This window comes from Ranitomeya imitator, chromosome 5 (genome assembly GCF_032444005.1).
Source record: "Ranitomeya imitator isolate aRanImi1 chromosome 5, aRanImi1.pri, whole genome shotgun sequence".
NCBI lineage: Eukaryota > Metazoa > Chordata > Amphibia > Anura > Dendrobatidae > Ranitomeya > Ranitomeya imitator.
In genome coordinates this window covers 609,867,080-609,888,967 of record NC_091286.1, presented here as the reverse complement: position 1 = coordinate 609,888,967, position 21,888 = coordinate 609,867,080, and the positions used below count along the sequence as shown (strand labels likewise).

At 41.0% G+C, this 21,888-nt stretch overlaps 1 protein-coding gene across 1 annotated transcript in view; it reads left to right on the top strand.

The window, feature by feature from the left end:
* The window catches only part of EIPR1 (EARP complex and GARP complex interacting protein 1), a 279,911-nt gene that overhangs the window by 232,706 nt on the left and 25,317 nt on the right, over positions 1-21,888 (top strand). Inside the window, exon 7 of the mRNA XM_069728039.1 lies at positions 16,804-16,971. Coding sequence (XP_069584140.1) covers positions 16,804-16,971 — 168 coding nt within the window. The remainder of the gene's footprint in view (positions 1-16,803; positions 16,972-21,888) is intronic.

Here is a 21,888-nt window from a genome sequence, read left to right as displayed (position 1 = left end):
CTGGAAAACCACTTTATATTTGCTGATACTCATTTTTGTTAGCAATTTTTGGCACCTAATCATGAACAACATGAAAAGATCATAGGCTTAACATAGCAGAATACGTTACAGGCAATACACAGTCATGACTGTGAAATTATTACAGAAAGTGAAGTATTTCTCCCAGAAAATTATTGCAATTACACATAGTTTGTTATACTCGTGTTTATTTCTTTTGTTTGTATTGGAACAGCACAAAAAAAACTGAAAAAAGGCAAATTGGACATGATTTCACACAAAACCCACAAAATTGTTGTCACCTTTCCAAAATTGCATGTAAACTACTTTGTTTCCAGCACTTGATGCTCTTTCAAACTTGCCTGTGGCAAGTGACAGGTGTGGGCAATATGAAAATCACACCTGAAACCAGATAAAAGTGGAAAAGTTGGGTCAGTCTCTGCATTGTGTGTCTGTGTGTGCCACACTGAGCATGGAGAACAGAGATAAAAAAAGAGAACTGTTTGAGTACTTGAGAACCAAAATTGTTGACCAATATCAACAATCTCAATGTTACCAGTCTCCAGATAATGATGTTCCTATGTCCTATGAGCAACATAATCAATAAGTTTACAACACATGGCACTGTAGCTAATCTCCCTGAATGTGGACGGCAGAGAAAAATTGATGAAAGGTTGCAATGCAGGATAAGCATCCCCAATCAAGTTTCATTCAAAGAAATTCAAGCTGTCCTTCAGACTCAGGGTGCATCACTGTCAGCGCGAACGATCAGTTGGCATTTGAATAAAATGAAACTCTATGGCAGAAGACCCAGGAGGACCCCACTGCTGACACAGAGACATAACAAGCTAGACTGCAGTTTGCTAAAATGTATTTGCGCAAACCAAAATCCTTACAGGAAAGCGTCATGTGGACAGATGAGACCAAGATAGAGCTTTTTGGTAAAGCACATCATTCTACCATTACCGAAAGCGGAATGAGTGGTACAAAGAAAAGAATACAATACCTTCAGTCAAATATGGTGGAGGTTCAAAGATGTTTTGGGGTTGTTTTGCTGCCTTTGGCACTGATGACCTCATACGTAATTCAAGAAGCACCCAGCAATGGATGGAAACAAAGCGCTCAAGAGTTCTGCAGTGGCCAGCAATGAGTCCGGATCCAAATCATGTTGAATACCTGTGGAGAGATCTTAAAATTGCTGTTAGGAGATCATTCAAATATGAGAGACCTGCAACAATTTTGAATAGAAAAGTGGTCTAAAAAAGTTGAGAGGTGTAAGAAGCTTGTTGATGGTTATAGGAAGTGTTTGCAGTTATTTATTCCAAAGGGTGTGCAACCAAATATTTAGTTGAGTTTACCAACAATTTTGTCCGCACAGTTGTGGAGGTTTTGTGTGAAATTATATCCAGTTTGCCTTTTTTTTTCTCTGTTTTTTTTGTGTTGTTCCAATACAAACAAACGAAATAAACACGAGCATAACAAACCATGTGTAATTGCAATAACTTCGGCCATGACTGTATTTGTTTTTTTTTTATTCAAAATTTAGATGTGATCTATGAAGAAAATTTGGATACTCTTCAATAAAATAAATCGTACATGTGGCAAAAATGCAGATTTTGACATTTGAATTGTTGTATAATAGCAGCATACATCATTTGATTTATTCCTTTTTTCTCTTTTGTATCATTTCCACTTTTCTCTAATAGTTTTTGCCTGTCAGATGCTCTCATTTCCGTTGGTGATTATTATGTGTGTACACCGTCATAAGACAACAGCCTTAGAGCATCTAATAAGGAAACATTTTTTTTCCTCTGGTCTCGGTTGTGATTTCGATAAGCGCCGGAGTGATGTTATACACACGCGTTGCTATAGCAACAGAGGTCTGTGCATGCTTTTTTAAGATACCGATTATCCCCTTTGCACACAGTAATTTATCACTAAACTGAGGAGACAGATCTTTGCTAGAGCGGCTGTTGCCTTAACAGTGGGGGGAGATATTTATATTCAGATCTTTATGTCCTGCTTTCACCTGAAACCCTGAATCGCAGATATATTTGTCTTTGTTCATTAGCGGCTCCAGATTATTAGCTTTTGTGTGTTTACGTATGTTTATGACTTTAGCATATATTTATTATTGTGGTGTATGTATATCCTGTATGTAATATATATTTATTGTATGGGTTGTCCACTCACACAACATGTATTCAACTAGACCGTAAACTTAACGTGGATGTCCGGTTACACCACATTGATGGCTTTTCCACAGGAATTGGTGGCCATCATGGCAGGCTGCTGTGTTTCCTTAGAGATGGGTGTCTGACACTCAACACCCCCACCGATCAGCAGTTATTTGGTCCAGGTTTTGCCGGATGTAAACACGTTGAATGGAAGTGTAAAGCACAGCACTATTCATTCTGTAGCAGCCGCTGCCGGGTACTGCAGAACAAATCCTATTTAGATTAATACACATTATTCCGTAGTCTTCGGCATTTGCTGACACACATTGAATTGAATTGTTATTTTGCAGCTTTGTTCAATGTGTTTACATCTGGTCACAACCATAGAGAACAGCTGATTGGTGGGTGTCTTAGGTGTCGGACCCCCTCCAATATCATATTGATGATCTACCCTCAGGATAGGTCAACAATATAGTGTGACTGGACAACTCCTTTAACAATGCAACCATAAAGGTGCTGTCACAGTTTCATCATTGACTGTGGCCTAGGGATGCTGTGAGTCATGGCCCATCCACCTTATGGCATTTGGAGTGTGCTGGACTGTCAGTTTTGTGGGTGATCCTGCGGTGTGCTGGGCTATCGGCATTTTGATTGACTGCCCTGCTGCTCAATCTAATCTAACCCGCTTCCCCGGGTTCCTCCTGTCCTTAGTTCTTTGCCAGCTATTTAGCTGGTTAGCTGTGAGCAGTCGGTGTCAGCTGTAGCTTAGCTTGGTTTGGTGTGTGTTTGTCTGTTTCTCTGATCTTGTTGATGGACCTCGGATTTGTCGCAACTTCGTGTGGATTCTCTTTTCTGCTCTTGACACTCTCTGACTTCAGGTACATGACCCTGGGATTGGACTCTGACTATCTCTTTGTTTTACTCCCTTGTCTTGACGTACCTTCCTGGCATTTGACTCCTGACTGTTGCCTGACCACGCTTTTTCTTGCCCCTCTGTACTACTTGCCCTCCTGGTATCTGACCTCAGACCTCCTGACTATCCTATCTCACTACTTGTCCATGAGTAGTGAGTCAGGTGCCCATATAGCTGAACGCATTGATGCTTTATCTATGGGGAAAGAGGAGTAAATAAAAATCAACTGGCCGCGAATAATCTGCCTGCAGGACAAAAGGATGGGGTGATTAAATTGACCCCCTCTCCCCAATTTTTATCTCCCCCATCAGTCTGAGGAGAGTCAAGAGGCCCCTATACACATTTGATAGTCAGCTGATCCTACCAAATTCCTCAGATTGTGCCAACTTTTAACTAATGTGTGTGGAGGCGCCATAAGACACCTAAAGCAGTCTAATGCATGGATCCAAATAATTGCAATAAATTCTGTTCATGAGACTCCTTGGGTGTTTTTCTTAACCGCTGTACTAGACAGAATAGAAGACCACTTGCATTTCCAAGGAGATGAATCATTGAGTGGAAGGTCTAAGCAAACTAAAGAGAGGTTGGCCATTACTTTTTTACTGATGGCCTACTCTTAGGATATGGAATTAATCTCTGATCTTTGGGGTGCGAAATCTGGCTGTTATTACCAGCGGCGGCTGAAAATGACTCAACAGCTTTATCATTTCTATATTCGCCACGGCCAGATACTACAGATCCATTAGGTGAATTGGGGGTGCATCTGTACTACCCGGCCACTTCCACTATAGTTTTGACGGAACTTCTGTGTTCTGGCAGCACCCAAGAGCTGCCAGCATCGGTAACAGCTGACCGCCAGAGGTGCCAGGCATTGCTCATTTACAGATCAGATATTGATGGCCTATCCTAAGGACAGAATAACAATTTGTATGTTATTGTTATACTCTACATTTTAGAATTTGCTCCCCGTTCCATAACATTTTTTTTTATTTTACATGGAAGGGGCTGGTAAACGGCAATTTGGATTAGCAGCAGCATTTTTTTTCTTTTTTTTCCCAGCTTTTTAATTTATATATGAATATAGTTATTCATTTTACACATTGTGCCCTTCCCTGCCCCCCCCCCCCCCCATAAGATCATAAAAGACCTCATGTCTGCAGTTACAGTTATGGCTTGACTTCCGGTGTTTTCTTTACCCGTGACCACGAATCGTAGCCTCTGAATTACTACTATTGAGTTTGGACTCTGGATTTGTACATTTGTCTATTGTGGCTTTAGATAATTGAGGCACATTGTGACCTGGGTTGAAATATTCTGAAGCACTGGCACTTTATATGTAATGCTGCTACTTCTATTGGTCTCCCATCCACTTTATATTTATAGGTCTGGGTTCTATTTGCACCTTGTTCTACACTATCCATTTCTTTGTTATTTTCAATGTAATTGTGTCTATACACTGTTGTTTTAAACTATGTGCTTAATAAAATTTATTTTTTTTATTCTGGGCTATTCCTCTCTTTTCTCCTCTTGTGTTCAAATGGCTAGTCAGACAGCTGCGAGCTGATATTAACAGCTTAGGAAGGGGCCATGGATATTGCCCACCCCCACCCCTAGGCTAAAAACATCAGCTCTCAGCCACCCCAGAAAAGTCGCATCTATAAGATGCGCCAAATCTGGCGCTTAGCCTCACTCTTCCCACTTGCCCTGTAGCGGTGGTAATTGGGATGATGGTTGAGGGGCTTGATGTCACCTTTATATTGTCAGGTGACATCAAGCTACGAGGTTGGTAATGGTGAGGTGTCTATAAGATGCCCCCATTACTAACCCCATTGTGATATTATAAAAACACAGACACCCAGAATAAAGTCATTTATTTAAAATAATGACATAGCCTCCCTTAATAAATCTAAATTAAACCACACTCACCGAATGCCTAATCCACTAACGCCATCGTCTCCTGTAACAAAATAAAATAATAAACCACAATACTCCTCACCTGTCCGCAGAGAAGATAATCTAATAATCCATAATGTCCCACGACGATCCTGATAACTTTGAGAGTGGTCATTGATGTGACTGCTCTCAAAGACAGCCGGCTATACACTGACACAGGAGGTAATTGCTCCTGCAGTGTATAGCACTGAGCTGCCGTGAGAGGTCATATGCTTTTTATTTTTATTTGATTTTTATTTGACCATGTAATTATTTTACATGTTGTGTTTTTGTTTGTTTGTTTTTGTAAGTGTGAGCACAGGCGCCGGCTGATGGGACTATATCTCCTGCCATCACTGTTATCATTGACAGCAGACGTAGCCTGATGGGAGGAGTGGTTTCATCAGCCCACGCCTGCTGACCTGCGGTGAGCGTTATACCGCGAGCTATCGCAACTCTGCGGGGTCACGCTGACACCTCACAGAATGAGTAACATTCCCGCCAATAAGAACCACCGCGCCAGTGTTTTTCCCACGCTGTCACACAGACGACAGCGTGGGAAACACCATAGGAAGACTGTAAAAACACAAACAGAAACTCAGCAAATCCTCAAACATTTTTATACCTGCATTTTTGCTGCGGATTTGACTGACTCAATTGAAGTCAATGGGTGAAAAACACTGCAGAAACGCACCATAATTGACCTGCTGCAGAAAAAAACACACTGCAAATACTCAAACGAAATTTACTGATCATGTGCCCAACACTTCAGGATTGTCATTGAATTAGCTTGCATAAGGATTCCACAGCGTTTTTGGCCCTTTTCCGTGTGGAAAAACCACCGCGAAAACACAAAAAATGCACCGTGTTCACATAGCCTTAGTACTCCTGAAAGACTTCATGGTAAAAGCTGAGAACTCTGTGCTTTATATGACTTATACTATGTTACCTTTATTACATTTAAAGCACAGACTTGACCTTGTCTGGGAGTTTCTGTCTGAGCCCAGAATAGCCAAAATTGTAAAACCCCTCACTCTCAGTTTATGTTCTGAAATGAAGAAGGAAACACCTTGGAGTCAACCCCTCCCTTCCATCCGCTTCTAATCACACCTCAGTGTAATGGTCCTATGCCATCAGCTGGTTAATCCATGTTCCCTTTTGTATAACGGTGCACTCTCCTGAATATAGGACAACAGATGGATCGCATTTTCACGCTTAAAGTCCAAACCTTTTTTTTTTTTTCAAGAAACAAAAATTATTAGATTCCTGTCTGTAAAATGCGCACATAATTAATAGTGAGCTCTAGGATACTGAGCATAAAATCCATTGTTCTATATTAAAAAATATACCGTGGAAAGCAATTATCGTCATATACCGTAATTCCTTGTAGCCGAAGGTACAAATAAAGCTTTTAAAGGGGTATGTGTTTTTTTGTTTTTTTTACATAAGTCTCATAATGGTTTTGAAAGCCTAGGAGAAGCAAAGCTTCTCCCGTCTCGGCACTGTATGACCTCCCCCCGCCCATTGGAATTACTCTCTGATGTCATTGCTGCATAGGAAGCTGAAGGTCAGGGTTATTCCCAATCACAGAAAGTGATGACCTAATACTAAAGGGCAAGCTAGCCCCAACAGTCAATGTAATGTCATATTCCAGTCATCCTAATCATGAGACAGAAGGAGCCACAATTCTGCTTTAGTCCCATGTCCTCTGTTCTTGCCCATCAGTTCTTCCAGCTACTGACTGCAAGGTGCTTGTGCACAGCTCCATTTCCTGTGGCCCCATCAATCTCAGGATCGCTTTGCATCATGGCCATGATGCAAATAATCAGGTTCACTTTCTATGATCCCTTAAAGTGACTCTGTCAGCACAGAATGAGTCACGTTTCTCAGTGCTCCATGCCGGAGCCTTCTTTGATGAACACCTTTCCCCCTATTCCCACCCCCTTCTCTTATTTGACTGACAGCTTTGTCTCCATAGAACCAGAGTAGGATGGAGATGGATGGAAACCAAGCAGGTGGGAAGTTGTATAGAAATGATTGGCCGCACCATGGAGCACCGAGGTCCTGTACTTGGTTTGAACAGTCATCTTGTGCTGATAGAATCCCTTTAAAGATGTTTTCAAGAATTTTTTTTTTTAAATTCTAAAAATCCTTACATATACAATAATAACCAAACAAAAAGTCCTAATTTTGCCAGGCAACGCAAAACGGACTAAAAACACAATGTCTAGAAAATTTATATTATACGCCCCCTGAGGAAGTGTTACGAAACGCGCGTCGGGGTGAAGGAGCGGACACACGGACACGATTCCTAGTGTAAGTCACCATCAGCTTGCCCACCTTTTTTCGGCTATCATCACTCTCCAGTGGTTTATTATTGGTATATTTGTGTGAGGAGCGGCGGTAGTTAGTTTATACACCAGTTGGTGGCTAATGTAATATTCTGCCTCCTCACTTTAGTACCGGTAATTTGCTGGATTTCCTATTACAAACTGCCTTTTTTGGTAGCCCTATATGGAAATTTTCTAGATACAGCAGTGTAGGTGTGGATCATTTTGGGGTTATGATTATATATCTAGGTTGATGTGATGTCATGTGTATTTTTCCGCTCCAGTACATCTGGAAGGCTTTTCACTTTAGTATTGTATATCAAAGTTGATCATGTGAATTATTAATAAAAATGATCTATTTTAAAAATATAAATTTTCTAGAAATTGTGTTTTTAGTCCGTTTTGCGTTGCTTGGCAAAATTAGGACTTTGTATTTGGTTTTGATTCTAGTTGGTATTGCAACACAATGACATTGTAAGGATCAAGTAATTGATTATAATATACAATAATAAATCTAAAATTTGCCAGTATCTTTTTTTTTTTTCTTCGAATCATCCTTTATGATTCTGATGAAGTAGGTGCACGCTGCTTTTAAATGGCTTTTTAAATTCTGGAATTACTTGAGCCATTTTGCAAAGTGCCTTGCATCAGCATGTTGCTCAGCACATGTTCACACTGGGAAGTAGCTCAGCACATGTTCACACTTGCAAGTAGCTCAGCACATGCTCCCACTTGGAAGTTTCTCAGCGCTTGTTCACATGGGGAAGTTGCTCAGCACATGCTTGCACGGGGAAGTAGCTCAGTGCATGTTCACACTAGGAAGTTGCTCAGTGCATGTTCGCACTGGGAAGTAGCTCAGCACATGTTCGCACTGGGAAGTAGCTCAGCACATGTTCGCACTGGGAAGTTGCTCAGCACATGTTCACACTGGGAAGTAGCTCAGCACATGCTCCCACTGGGAAGTTTCTCAGCGCTAGTTCGCATGGGGACGTTGCTCAGCATATGCTTGCACGGGGAAGTTGATGAGTGCATGTTCGCATGGGGAAGTTGCTCAGCTAAGGTTCGCACTGGGAAGTTGCTTACCACATGCTCGCACTGGGAAGTTGCTCAGCGCATGCTCGCACTGGGAAGTTGCTCAGCGCATGCTCGCACTGGGAAGCTGCTCAGCGCATGCTCACACTGGGAAGTTGCTCAGCACATGCTCGCAACGGGAGGCTGCTCAGCACATATACAGCAGAAATGGCAACAATTCTGTCAAGAGTCTGCATGATGTCAATGGTGTTCTGACACGGAGGTAGTAATTTTGGAGCCAGCATCACGTGACCTACAGTCTGAAGTGTAGACCACTACACTTTTTACCACTGAAAGTTATTTATTTTTACTAGTATAATTTTAGGTTAAAGATATTGGGTCATTAAAAACCCCAAAGCACGTACATGCACCTGGCACTGATATGAGATCTGTGTTCTTGCTGCTACATTATACATCAAACAATGGAAGCGTAACCGACATTGCCAAGCTTAGCAGAACTAGAGCGTAAATGTGAATAGAATGTAAAACTTGTTCAAAGAGATTTTTTCTCTTTTTGTGACACAAAATAGATGACCAATGCTTTAGAACTTTAAGGGCTTGTTCATACACTGCTTTTTTTTTCTACAATTGTCCCATGCTTTTTTTCCTACAATTTTCCCACGCATGTTTTGCCTTGGAAAAAAATGCAGTGTTTATAGTATCAGCAAAGTGAATAAAATTTCTCGAACCTCCTGCTATTTATGTTCTTCTTGCAGATTTGTACCATTAATGCATTTTTTTCAAATCTGCATGCCTATTCTTTCAGCATTTTTGTGACCTTTTTCACCTATTCAAATAGATGGGAAAAGAAAACGTATGTAAAAATGGGTTATAAATGCGCATATTTTACTCAACGTTTTTCCGGCCAATACTCAGGTTTTTACTGCAGAAAATCTACCGCAAGTGGTCCACTTGTGCACCTACCCAACAGGTGAGTCTGTGGGTCCAGGCTGCATTACTTACTTTGCCAAACCAAACTTTGTATTCCTGGTTAGATTTCACTAATGATTGTAAAGATCAGTTTTGTAATAACTCTCACACCATCCTTATGTGTTTTAGTTTTTTGCCCTTTTTTGTTTTTTCTCTAGGAAATCTTTTGCTAGTCAATTGTGTTTTGCAACTGAAGTTTGGAGCGTACATTGCTGCATTTCATGTTTGTGCTATGTAACAATATAATTGATTTGTTATTCTTTTTGTTTCTTTTTTTACTTTTGCTTATTTCGGGACAGTATTCTCTTCTTTTATTTGTTAGGGCCTTTGCTAACATAGAGTTTAGCCCTAGGTTCAATGGTTCTGTCGGGACTTACATCCAAACCATGAAAAACAGGATTCGATTGTATGCTCTGATGGGGCCATTGACTATAATGATGCAGACGGAGTCAGTGTGCTCAGTCATGCATCCTTTTTAGCCATATATACGTAGTGGAGCATGACATTGTCGACTATAGCTGAAAATTATGCAAAACAAAGCAAAGTGTGACTCTATCTGCATCATTATAGCCAATGGCCCCGTCACCACGTACACCCAGATCCCGTTTAGCAGCGGTTCAGACATAAGCACCATTGGAGCCACTGAATGTAGGGGCAAACGCTATGTGAACATAGTCTATGCTCTTCCATAGCCAAGTGGCTTAGATTTGTGCGGAGTGACAATTCTCTTACACGCGAGTTTGGGTCCGTTTTGACCCATTTTCTTTCTTTTTACAATCTTTGTTCCCAGGTCTAGTGAGGACCATTGGTCCGCTTTAACCAACAAATAAAGTAGCACTCTGTAGCGCTACAGCATACAACATGGAATATATCAAATCTGAACTGCATTTTTCTTTATAAAATTAGAAAAATTGAAAATACTTAGTGCATAAATTGTCCAATTCATGTGTACCCAGCAGCCATGATAAGGTGATTCCCGTTGCTGGGAACCTACCTAATGTGAATTCTCTCTTGGGCTAAAGCCTACATTTATGTGGGAAGGTAGGATCCTGCTGTAGTTAAAAATGCCTGAGACTGAGGGGTGGAGCGCTCAGTCAGAGAGCCTATGTATACAAATATCAAGGTGCACTGGTTGTACTGATAACCCAACAAAAGAATTGGATGATGTCTAAAAATCAAAAAATAGATACCAACACTAAGAAATTTCAAACATTTATTATTCAAATTATTAGTCAAAAAACTTAACCCAGTCCAATCAATAAAACATTAAAAAGATTTTTGCTTTGCATTACAAATATGTACCAGATAACTGATTGCAAAAAAAGTGTAAAAATATACATGTAAAACAAAAGTGTGAGTATAGAATGTGCCCACTGATTTCGGTATTTGCTAAATGTAATAAAAAATCTCATCAACATGATTAGCATATTTTTAATTACCGGTATGTTGATCAAGTTTTTTTTATTATGTTGATGAATTATTGACTTTCTTCTGCTTAATCAATAACCTACACTTTTATAGATTGTTATATTATTTTACATTTTTATTAAAACATTATAATGTTTAATTTACAGCAACACATCACTTCTTAGCCTCTCGTCTTTCTGCTTGCCGATGTGGGGTGCTCTCCTGAAGATGAATTTTTGGACCAGCAGCATGATTGCAACACCGGCCTTAAATGTGCCTACTCTAATGCTGCTAGCGTAGGCAGCTTTGCCCCGACTGCTTTGGAGGAGTGCTGTGGCACTGAACCTAACCAGAACATGTTCTTCAGTGATCCAGCCAGCTTTAGATTACCACTTAAAATCTTTATAGGGGCACAGTCAGACGGCCGTATGAATAGAACCGAGATCAGACCGCAATGCAAGGACTGGCCGGTGGCTCCCCAGACTCATGCGTGACAGCTTTATATATTTCTATGCAGCTCTTACGCTTGGCTGGGAGAGCCACAGTCAGTTCAAGCAGTCCGATCCCTGTTCAATGGGAGCAGAATCTGTAAAGTAAATAGTTAAAAATTTACAGAAAAAAAAAGAAAATAGCCACAGCTGGTTCTAGCCCCTCCGGTGTCCAAAAATGATATGGAAAACTGTCATTTGTGTATTTGTACATGTATATATCCATATATGTGTGTGTGTGTATATGCTTATATATGTGTATATATTATACATGCGTGTGTGTGTATGTATATACTGTATGTATATGTATATATATATATATATATATATATATATACAGGGTGGAGCGCGGTAATCTGCTGATTTGGGAATGAAATAAAAAAATTATGATCATTAGAAAAATTTATTTTATATTTTAATTATACTGAACAGTAATGGAATTTTTAAATTACATGGTTTTAAATAGTGTATCTGGCAAATGTCGACCTTCGCTATCCACACACTGCTGCATACGTTTTCTGAAGTTTTCATGAACTCTAACAAGCATGTCCACTGGTATTCTGCCAATTTCAGCTTCAATATTGTTCCTTAGGTCTTCCAAGGTGTTGGGACGGTTGATATACACCTTAGACTTCAGGTAACCCCAAAGGAAAAAATCGCATGGGGCTAAATCTGGTGAGCGTGCTGGCCAGTTCACATCTCCCCTCAAAGAGATAAGCCGTCCAGGAAACATTTGCCTCAAACAATTCATGGTAACCCTCGCTGTGTGTGCAGTGGCACCATCCTGTTGGAACCATGTATCCTCTAGTTCCATTGCCTCAAGAGCCGGCTGAAAATAATTCTGTATCATAGACAAGTACCGTTCGGAGTTCACAGTTATGGCACGACCATTATCCTGAAAAAAGTAAGGACCAATGATGCCTACTCGTGATATGGCGCACCACACAGTGACGCGGTCCGAATGCAGAGGTCTCTCGTGAACTTCTCTGGGGTTTGTTTCACTCCAGTAAGGGTACCGTCACACTATACTATTTACCTACGATCACGACCAGCGATATGACCTGGCCGTGATCGTAGGTAAATCGTAGTGTGGTCGCTGGGGAGCTGTCACACAGACAGCTCTCCAGCGACCAACGATGCCGAGGTCCCTGGGTAACCAGGGTAAACATCGGGTAACTAAGCGCAGGACCGCGCTTAGTTACCCGATGTTTACCCTGGTTACAAGCGTTAAACTAAAAAAAACAAACAGCACATACTTACATTCTGGTGTCCGTCAGGTCCCTTGCAGTCTGCTTCCCGCACTCAGTGACTGCCGGCCGTAAAGTGAAAGTGAAAGCACAGCCGCTGTGCTCTGCTTTCACTTTACGGCCGGCAGTCACAGTGCGGGAAGCAGAGACGGCAAGGGACCTGACGGACACCAGAATGTAAGTATGTGCTGTTTGTTTTTTTTAGTTTAACGCTTGTAACCAGGGTAAACATCGGGTAACTAAGCGCGGTCCTGCGCTTAGTTACCCGATGTTTACCCTGGTTACAAGCGAACGCATCGCTGGATCGCATCGCTAGATCGCTAGATCGGTGTCACACACACCGATCTAGCGATGACAGCGGGAGATCCAGCGATGAAAGAAAGTTCCATACGATCTGCTACGACGTACGATTCTCAGCAGGATCCCTGATCGCTGCTGCGTGTCAGACACAGCGATATCGTAACGATATCGCTGGAACGTCACGAATCGTACCGTCGTAGCGATCGAAATGTTATAGTGTGACGGTACCCTAACGCATATTTTGTTTGTTTACACAATCCTTCTCTCAGGTCCCCTTTGTACACATGACACATTCCCTGCTGTTCTGAATGCATTCACCCAATTTACAATTGATTGCCGTCCAGGAACACGTCCGCGTGGAGGAACAGCGAATTGTAAACGAAAAGCACGCTGCACTGCAATGATCGAGTGGGCATTTGAAAAATACGCTTCAACACAAAATGACCTCTCCTCACGTGTCCACTGCATGATGGCAACTGAAAGGCAGAGGAATACAAATCTCCCATCAGCCACTGTAAGCCACACCCACTCTCCCCTCTCTTCGACCGACAGTGCCGCCACAGCATGCAGTGCAAAAAAGCAAATTACCGCGCTCCACCCTGTATTACACAGTGGGGAAAATAAGTAAAGTGCCTTGCGAAAGTATTCGGACACCTGGAACTTTTCAACCTTTTCCCACATATCATGCTTCAAACATAAAGATACCAAATGTAAATTTTTGGTGAAGAATCAACAACAAGTGGAACATAATTGTGAAGTTGAATGAAATGTATTGGTTATTTTAAATTTTTGTGGAAATTCAAAAACTGAAAAGTGGGGCGTGCAATATTATTCCGCCCCTTAACTTTCAGTGCAGCAAACTCACTCCAGAAGTTCATTGTGGATCTCTGAATGATCCAATCCTAAATGCCTAATGATGATAAATATAATCCACCTGTATATAATCAAGTCTCCGTATAAATGCACCTGCTCTGTGATAGTCTCAGGGTTCTGTTTAAAGCACAGAGAGCATCATGAAGACCAAGGAACACAACAGACAGGTCCGTGATACTGTTGTGGAGAAGTTTAAAGCCGGATTTAAATACAAAATGATTTCCAAAACTTAAAAACATCACAAGGAGCACTGTGCAAGTGATCATATTCAAATGGAAGGAGTATCATACCACTGATCAGACTGATCAGAGATGTAGCCAAGAGGCCCATGATCACTCTGGATGAACTGCAGAGATCTACAGCTGAGGTGGGACAGTCTGTCCATAGGACAACAATCAGTCGTACACTGCACAAATCTGGCCTTTATGGAAGAGTGGCAAGAAGAAAGCCATTTATCAAAGATATCCATAAAAAGTGTCATTTAAAGTTTCCAACAAGCCACCTGGGAGACACACCAAACATGTGGAAGAAGGTGCTTTGGTCAGATGAAGCCAAAATCTAACTTTTTGGCAACAATGCCAAATGATATGTTTGGCGTAAAGGCAGCACAGCTCATCACACTGAACACGCCATCCCCACTGTCAAACATGGTGGTGGCAGCATCATGGTTTGGACCTGCTTTTTTTCCGCAGGGACTGGGAAGATGGATGGAGCCAAATACAGGACCATTCTTTAAGAAAACCTGTTGGAGTCTGCAAAAGACCTGAGACTGGGACGGAGATTTGTCTTACAACAAAACAATGATCCCAAGCATAAAGCAAAATCTACAATGGAATGGTTCACAAATAAACGTGTCCAGGTGTTAGAATTCCCAAGTCAAAGTCCAGACCTCAATCCAATCGAGAATCTGTGGAAAGAGCTGAAAACTGCTGTTCACAAACAATCTCCATCAAACCTCACTGAGCTCGAGCTGTTTGCCAAGGAAGAATTGGCAAGAATTTCAGTCTCTCGATGTACAAAACTGATAGAGACATACCCCAAGTGACTTGCAGCTGTAATCGCAGCAAAAGGTGGCGCAGCAAAATATTAAGTTATAAGGGCCGAATAATATTGCACGCCCCACTTTTCAGTTTTTGAATATCCACAAAAATTTAAAATAACCAATAAATTTCATTCAACTTCACAATTGTGTTCCACTTGTTGATTCTTCACCAAAAATTTACATTTGGTATCTTTATCGTTGAAGCATGATATGTGGGAAAAGGTTGAAAATTTCCAGGGGGCCGAATACTTTCGCAAGGCAGTGTATTTGATTCAAGGCCGATCTTACAAGTTTTCCCATCTACATAGAATGGAGACGTCTGTAATTTTTATCATAGGCATACTTTGACTGTGAGAGACAAATAAAAAAAAAAAATGAAAATCACATTGGATGATTTTTGCATAATTAATTTGCATTTTATTGCATGAAATAAGTATTTCAATAGAAATACAGAACTTAATATTTTGTACAGAAACCTTTGTTTGCAATTACAGTAGTCAGACGTTCCCTCTAACTCTTGACCAAGTTTGCACACACTGCAGCTGGGATTTTGGCCCACTCCTCCACACAGATCTTCTCCACATCTTTCAGGTTTCAGGGCTGTCACTGGGCAACATTGAGTTCCAGCTCCCTCCAAAGATTTTCTATTGGGTTCAGGTCTGGAGAATGGCTAGACCCCTCCAAGACTTTGTAAGGCTTCTTACGGAACCACTCCCTAGATGTCCTGGCTGTGTTTTTTGGGTCATTGTCAAGCTGGAAGACCCAGTCACGACCCATTTTCAATGCTCTTACTGAGGAAAGGAGGTTGTTGGCCAAAATCTCATGATTCATGACCCCATTCATCCTCTCTTCAATACGTTGCAGTTGTCCTGTCCCCTTTGCATAAAAACACCCTCAAGGTATGATGTTTCCCCTACCATTCTTCATGGTTGGGACAGTGTTCTTGGCGTTGTACTCATCCTTCCTCCTCAAAACACAGTGAGTGGAGTTGATACCCAAAAGTTCTATTTTGGTTTCATCTGACCACACAACCTTCTCCCCTTAGACAGCTCTTTGGTCGTAGCCATGGTGGAGAGGTTGGAGTATAATTGATTGTGTCTAGACAGGTGTCTTTTATGCAGATAATGATTTCAAACAGGTGCAATTAATGCAGATGAGTGCAGAGTAGGAGGGCTTCTTAAAGAAAAACTAACAGGTCCGTGAGAGCCAGAATTCTTGCTGGTTGGTAGGTGATCAAATACTTATTTCATGCAATAAAATGCTTTTTAATTATGTAAAAATCATACAATGTGATTTTCTTTTTTTTTTTTTTAGATTGTCTCACAGTTGAAGTATACCTACAATAAAATTTTCAGACCTCTCCATTCTTTGTAGGTGGGAAAACATGCAAAATCGGCAGTGTATCAAATACTTATTTTTGCCACTGTACATCATATAAAATTTTCCCTACGTATTGTTAAAAAAAAGAGAGGAAAAAACTTGAATATCCAAACGAGGAAAAAATCTAGAGCTCTTAAAAAGAACACGTGAACATGGTACATATTTATAATGTATGCTTCTTTTTTAATTGATTTTATTGCGGTATTTTTTTGGATTGTCCAAATGTGGGAATATTTTTAGTGAATTTTCTGACTGCCGGTATCTATTCTTTGGAGGTTGCCTTTGTGACGCCTGGAGCTTGGCTTATTCATGAGCCTTTTAGCTGCTGATTGCAAGTTTTCTTCCTTTCATTTTGTAGATAGAAGAAGGCTGTCAGTCAGCGGCTGGAGGGTGGGGGGCTCCACAGATCATGTTTTGGCCAGGCTCAGGATTCCATGGCAAGTCTCTTGATTACCGTACTTTCTTGATGCCTGCTAAAATATTTTGAAGAAGCCTTTGTGGCACATGTTGTATTTGGGGATTTCTCAGCATTTGCTCATCCACAGCCCAATAATTAAAATAGAACAACTTCTATTCTAAAAAGACGTTCTGCATTGTTTATCCCTGGCTTACTTTCAGCGTTGGCTGCGCCAGATTATGTTTCCTGGAGAAATGTCTCTGTGTATTGTTAGCGATGGAACCGGTTACACAAAGTGATTTGTTTATTTTTTTTCCAGACAGATCTACTGCATAGACAATGCCCATGGACAGCTGGTTCGAGACCTCGACTTCAATCCCAACAAACAATACTACTTGGCCAGTTGTGGAGATGATTGCAAAGTGAAGTTCTGGGATACCAGGAATGTTAATGAGCCGGTGAAAACACTAGAGGAACATTCTCATTGGTACGACTTGCGGGACTTCTGTTAGTGTTTGTTTCTGTTGTATGCAAAGCAAGCTGTTCCATTTACATCATGCCGCTTAGATATAGGCACAGATGGCGGCACTGCAAACCCAACACGTATGTATATAAGCAAACAATAGACTGAACACCCAACGAGACGGATTAGCAGAAGGAGACGCCGTGAGTGGACATGTCTCTACTACTTATGCGTTACATGCTACATTGCAAGTAGGAAATCCGTACCTTGTTTTTATGCACAAATTTGCATATTATTACACATATGATACTAGATGAAAATTCATAGTGACCAAGGTTCACATACTGGCTGCCCACATACTTTGTGATGATCTTAGGGTGCTTTCACCGTCGGGGCATACGTCCAAAATACCCCTCAAAACAGATGTATGTGCCGACGGGGCCATAGACTGTAATGGTGACGGCATAGTGAGCATGCTCTCTGCCGCGCACATTTTTCGGGAGTTTACGCCTACAGCAGTCTACTACTTCTGGATATTTTGCTGGGGATATCGGCACTACCACACAGAAACCTACCCCTAAAATCATAAATCTTTATTAATAATCCCATATAATATCATAAATCCAAAAAGTTAGATAAAAAACATCCCTATAGGGACTCCAATACCAGGAAACAGGGATACAGCCTATATATAGAGTCGCATATGCAAAAGCATTCATGTGATACCAAAAAACACAAGTATAGAAAAAATGAAAAAATGTCAAAAATAACAATAAAAAATTATCAAAATAAAAAATTGAAAAAAAGGTATTGCTAGATGTAATATGCATCTCCTAGCCCTAATAGGGCCTATAATCTGATATCCTTCCTAGCAGCGGAGGTTGGCACCCTAAATATGCGATGTGGCGCCCCCGCTCCACGGCGGCTGTCTCTTATATCCCTGGGTAGTCTTTAGTAATCTAATAGTCACAGACAAAACACACACATATGGATCAATATAGATCCATAATAAAGACACATTAGCACTCCTATATATACTTCCAACTATGGCTACCACTATTCCTATAAATTCAATAGCAGTCACTTAGAGACTTAAATATCTATGGTCAAGCCATAGAGTGTCACAAGGTTCAAACCAACCAAAAGGGGAGCTATACTGAATCTAAGCTGCCCTGTATGGGTATTGCAGACCAAATGCTTTGACAGCTTTAAGAATTAGCTATTTAGCTGTACTGAATCTGAGCTGCCTTTATAAGTAGCACCTATAGGTTAAATTAAGCTGTACTGAATCTGAGCTGCCGATATAAGTTGTACAAATAGATTAAATATATATTCACGGCTTCATAGTTAATCATCAAAGAAATGTACCCACATCAATGTTATATATGACCGATGCCTAATGTGCTAAATATGCAACATATAATAGAAAAACCATAGCTCATAAGAATCATTCACTTAGCTCTTTGCTCCTCAGTCATTTCCTTTGAGCAGCCATGTGAATACATTGGCTCACGCTGTCCCTATGCCCGACATGGGGAACACGCAAGACAATGTGAGAGTACGCTTAGTGCCTTCTGCATAATTTCAGTTCCATTTTGCCACTGGTGGTACTGAATTCCTTCACCCTCGAGCCTGGTTTCACCTTCCTAACCAGGTCAAATTTTCCAATCCTGACCAATGTCCTTTTATAAACACACAGTTCAGACTTACATATAGATAGCGGATGAAGCAAATGCAGAATTCAATTATAAAACCATATTTTATTAATACAGATTAAAACAACCTACAGAGAATTAAAAATGCAATTTACAAGAACAGAGTGCCAAGATGGGAGAAGAATGGGTCAATCTATAAATATGAGGTAGAAATATTAAGGTGCTAATAACTGCTAAAGTGTAAACCAATTTAGGCTTTTATAAATGATCAGTTTTGCACAATATATGGGATTCTGTCAACAAGGCACGAGGAGGTCAATGTGACATATGCAGCAAAGATAGGACTGGTGTACCAGCCGAGATGACAGACAAATACCTTAAGCCAATAGAGTGAAGAATCTAATTCGAAGAATCACTGCAAGGTACAATACTAAAGCAGAAGCACTTGGGTATGATAAACCGCGCTTCCCCCTCACCCCAACGCACGTTTTGCAGTAGCTTCTTCTTCATCACAAAAGTAGTTTTTGACCACATATGGGGTATTGGTGTGCTCAGAAAAATATTGTAATAAATCGTACAGTTCATTTTCACTAGTTAGTCCTTTTGAATATTAAAAATTTGGGGCCAAAGCAACATTTAGGGGAAAAAAATTTAATTTTCCATTTATTCAGCCTAATGTTACAATTCTGTGAATCGCCTAAAGGTTAAAAATGCTCAGTACCATATATGACGTATCTGAGTTCAGGAGAAATTGCAGAACAAATATTGGGGTCCATTTTCTCCTGCCAAGCCTCGTAAAAATGAAAAAAAAAAAAATTGGCATTAAAACTACATTTATGTGGGAATGGGAAAGTCTTCACTGAATACAGAATTGACCTCACAATTGAGAATGTTGATACTGATCAATTCTGGCAGAGAAAGAAGCAGATTTTTCTGATGAGATATATTACACAGTTGCTTATTTCCATGTGTACTATTGATTTGTGAAATAAAAATAAAAATGGCTGTTACTGTTTAGCTACTGTAGCCCCTCACCTGGTGTTAAGATGTAAGTTGAATTTCCAGGGCACAATCCCAACTCTGAAACTGTTCCCCCATCTATTATAATATCATCAACAGAGGGGAAGAGAATAGGGACTCTAGGGCCACTTATTAAAGGGGTTATCTAGGACTATTTTATTTTATTTTTTTACTATGAGCCTAAGAACTGATAGGTATTAACTAACTTCCTGCCTGTTCTGCCCTGTGCCGGCTCAGAACGATCACTGACTTCTCCTGCCGGCTATCCTGTTGCTTCCCATTGAAATAGCATCCCGTCCTCTGGGCTACGCTGTCGACAGGGCGTACGTGCCAACATCATGCTGATTGACTGGCTGGCTTCCCACGGGCAGCAGGGACATTTTCATGATATTTTCAGTCATGCTCCATCAACAGAAGAGAGTGGACGAGAAGAATCTGCTTTGCGGTCACAACGTCAGCGGAAGCTGGAGAATTGCCAGCAGGAGTGGTCCGTCACCTGTCTAAACTGGCAGAGATTGGTGGTGGGCCAAACAGGCAGGTAGTTAGCAGCTACATTTCTTTAAGGCCCATAGTAAAAAAAAAAAAAAAGTCCAGTATAACCCCTTTATATCCTAAAGGTCAATATTAACCCTTTCCTAAGTCATGTGGTAAGGCCCTTCAAAGGTCAATTATGACTTTTAGGATTGCCACCTACCCTAAAGTTAAACCCTGTCTAGTTATGCAGAAGTATTTTAGAGCAAGAAAAATCTGTGTCACTTTTTAACGTAGAAAAGACTCAAAGTTTGATTTGCACTCTTCAGATCAAAAAATTACCATGAGTGGCGGGAAATTGGTGGCAGGGTTTAGTGGGGAGGACACGACCAACCACAGCCTGACAGACTTACTATACTTTATGATGGATTGTAAATTATAGTGCATAGCAAGGGTAAATTTCAAGCTCGGGCACACCGAAAGCAAAAGATGCATCAAATTTATTAAGCGGCCGGCAGATCTTACTCCACATCGGTGTTAGACTGGCATGACTTGATTTGACAATAACTTAATAACTTTGTTATTGTTTCCAGAACATAAGGTTTAAATAAGAACAATGCTTATAAATGCTGCTTATAAAGTAGTAAAAATGTAAAAGTTCCCATACACATTAGACAAACCCCTGCCAATCCAGCCATTGGGTTAATTGAAATATACATGTTCAAGGAAGCATATTTATGTGGTTGGCTCCGAAGAATTAACATGGCCATACACATTAGACTTATATCGGCCAAACCCGACAATTCAGTATTCCGCCATCGGGTCTAATGTGTATGGGGGTACCAGCTAAATTATGGCGACGGTGATGTTTATCTGGCATGTACGATTTGAGACTGCTGTACTGCACTGTCCTCCTGAGATAAGCTACCGGTCAACATGTCAGTCAGCTGCTTTCTGTCACAAGGAGATTTTTGCAACCAACTGTCATGGCGGCGTCAGGGTTTTTGCAGTCCGTGTATTTTTACACTCTTCCTCCTAATTCCATTGATTTCTATAATCAACGCAGGGTGATTTGGGCATCGACTCAAAGGGCTGCAGCTCCAAGGCAGGTTAGCAAGAGTTAAATCTTTGCTTGGCTAAGATTGTTAATCTCCTTTAGCCCCATGCTGTGGGAGAACCAGTCATGTCTGCACTCCTACATATGGTGATTTTGTTATGCAGATAGTGCCAACTATAGTTAATCAATCCTGGTCTGGAGAGGAGGACACATCTTGGGTTAACTGGTTGTTATTCCAAAGTTCTTGCATGTAGTGTTTGGTGGATCCTTTCCTTTTCCATTGTTGTTTTTATGTTACTTTATTGCCTCACTGGCTTTCCACTTCTATGCCTCAGTGTTTATCCCTGTGAAAGTGCTGTGTGACTGGGTTCTGTTTTGCCCTGTCTGTCTTCTCTCCATACACTTAGCAGATTAGTGCTACTCAGGAGCATAGTGAGGAATGAGACCCAGGCGTCCCCACCTTCAGGGGTAATCCTGGGGACAGGGATAGCCAGGGACCCCTAGTCTGAGGGATAGTATAGGATCCCATTTGCTATTCCACAGTCACCCCATGACACTTTCTCATAGAGAGCACAGGACCGCTTCCACAAACTAGTGCTCCTGTGAATGGGAGACTTGGCTCAGATGGTTGTTAGCCGAACGATCTTTCGGACGTCAACCACCTAATATGTTTGGCCTGCCTTAGCTAACAGCCCAATGAGCACTTGGCTGACATTATTTTGATATATTTGACAGGGA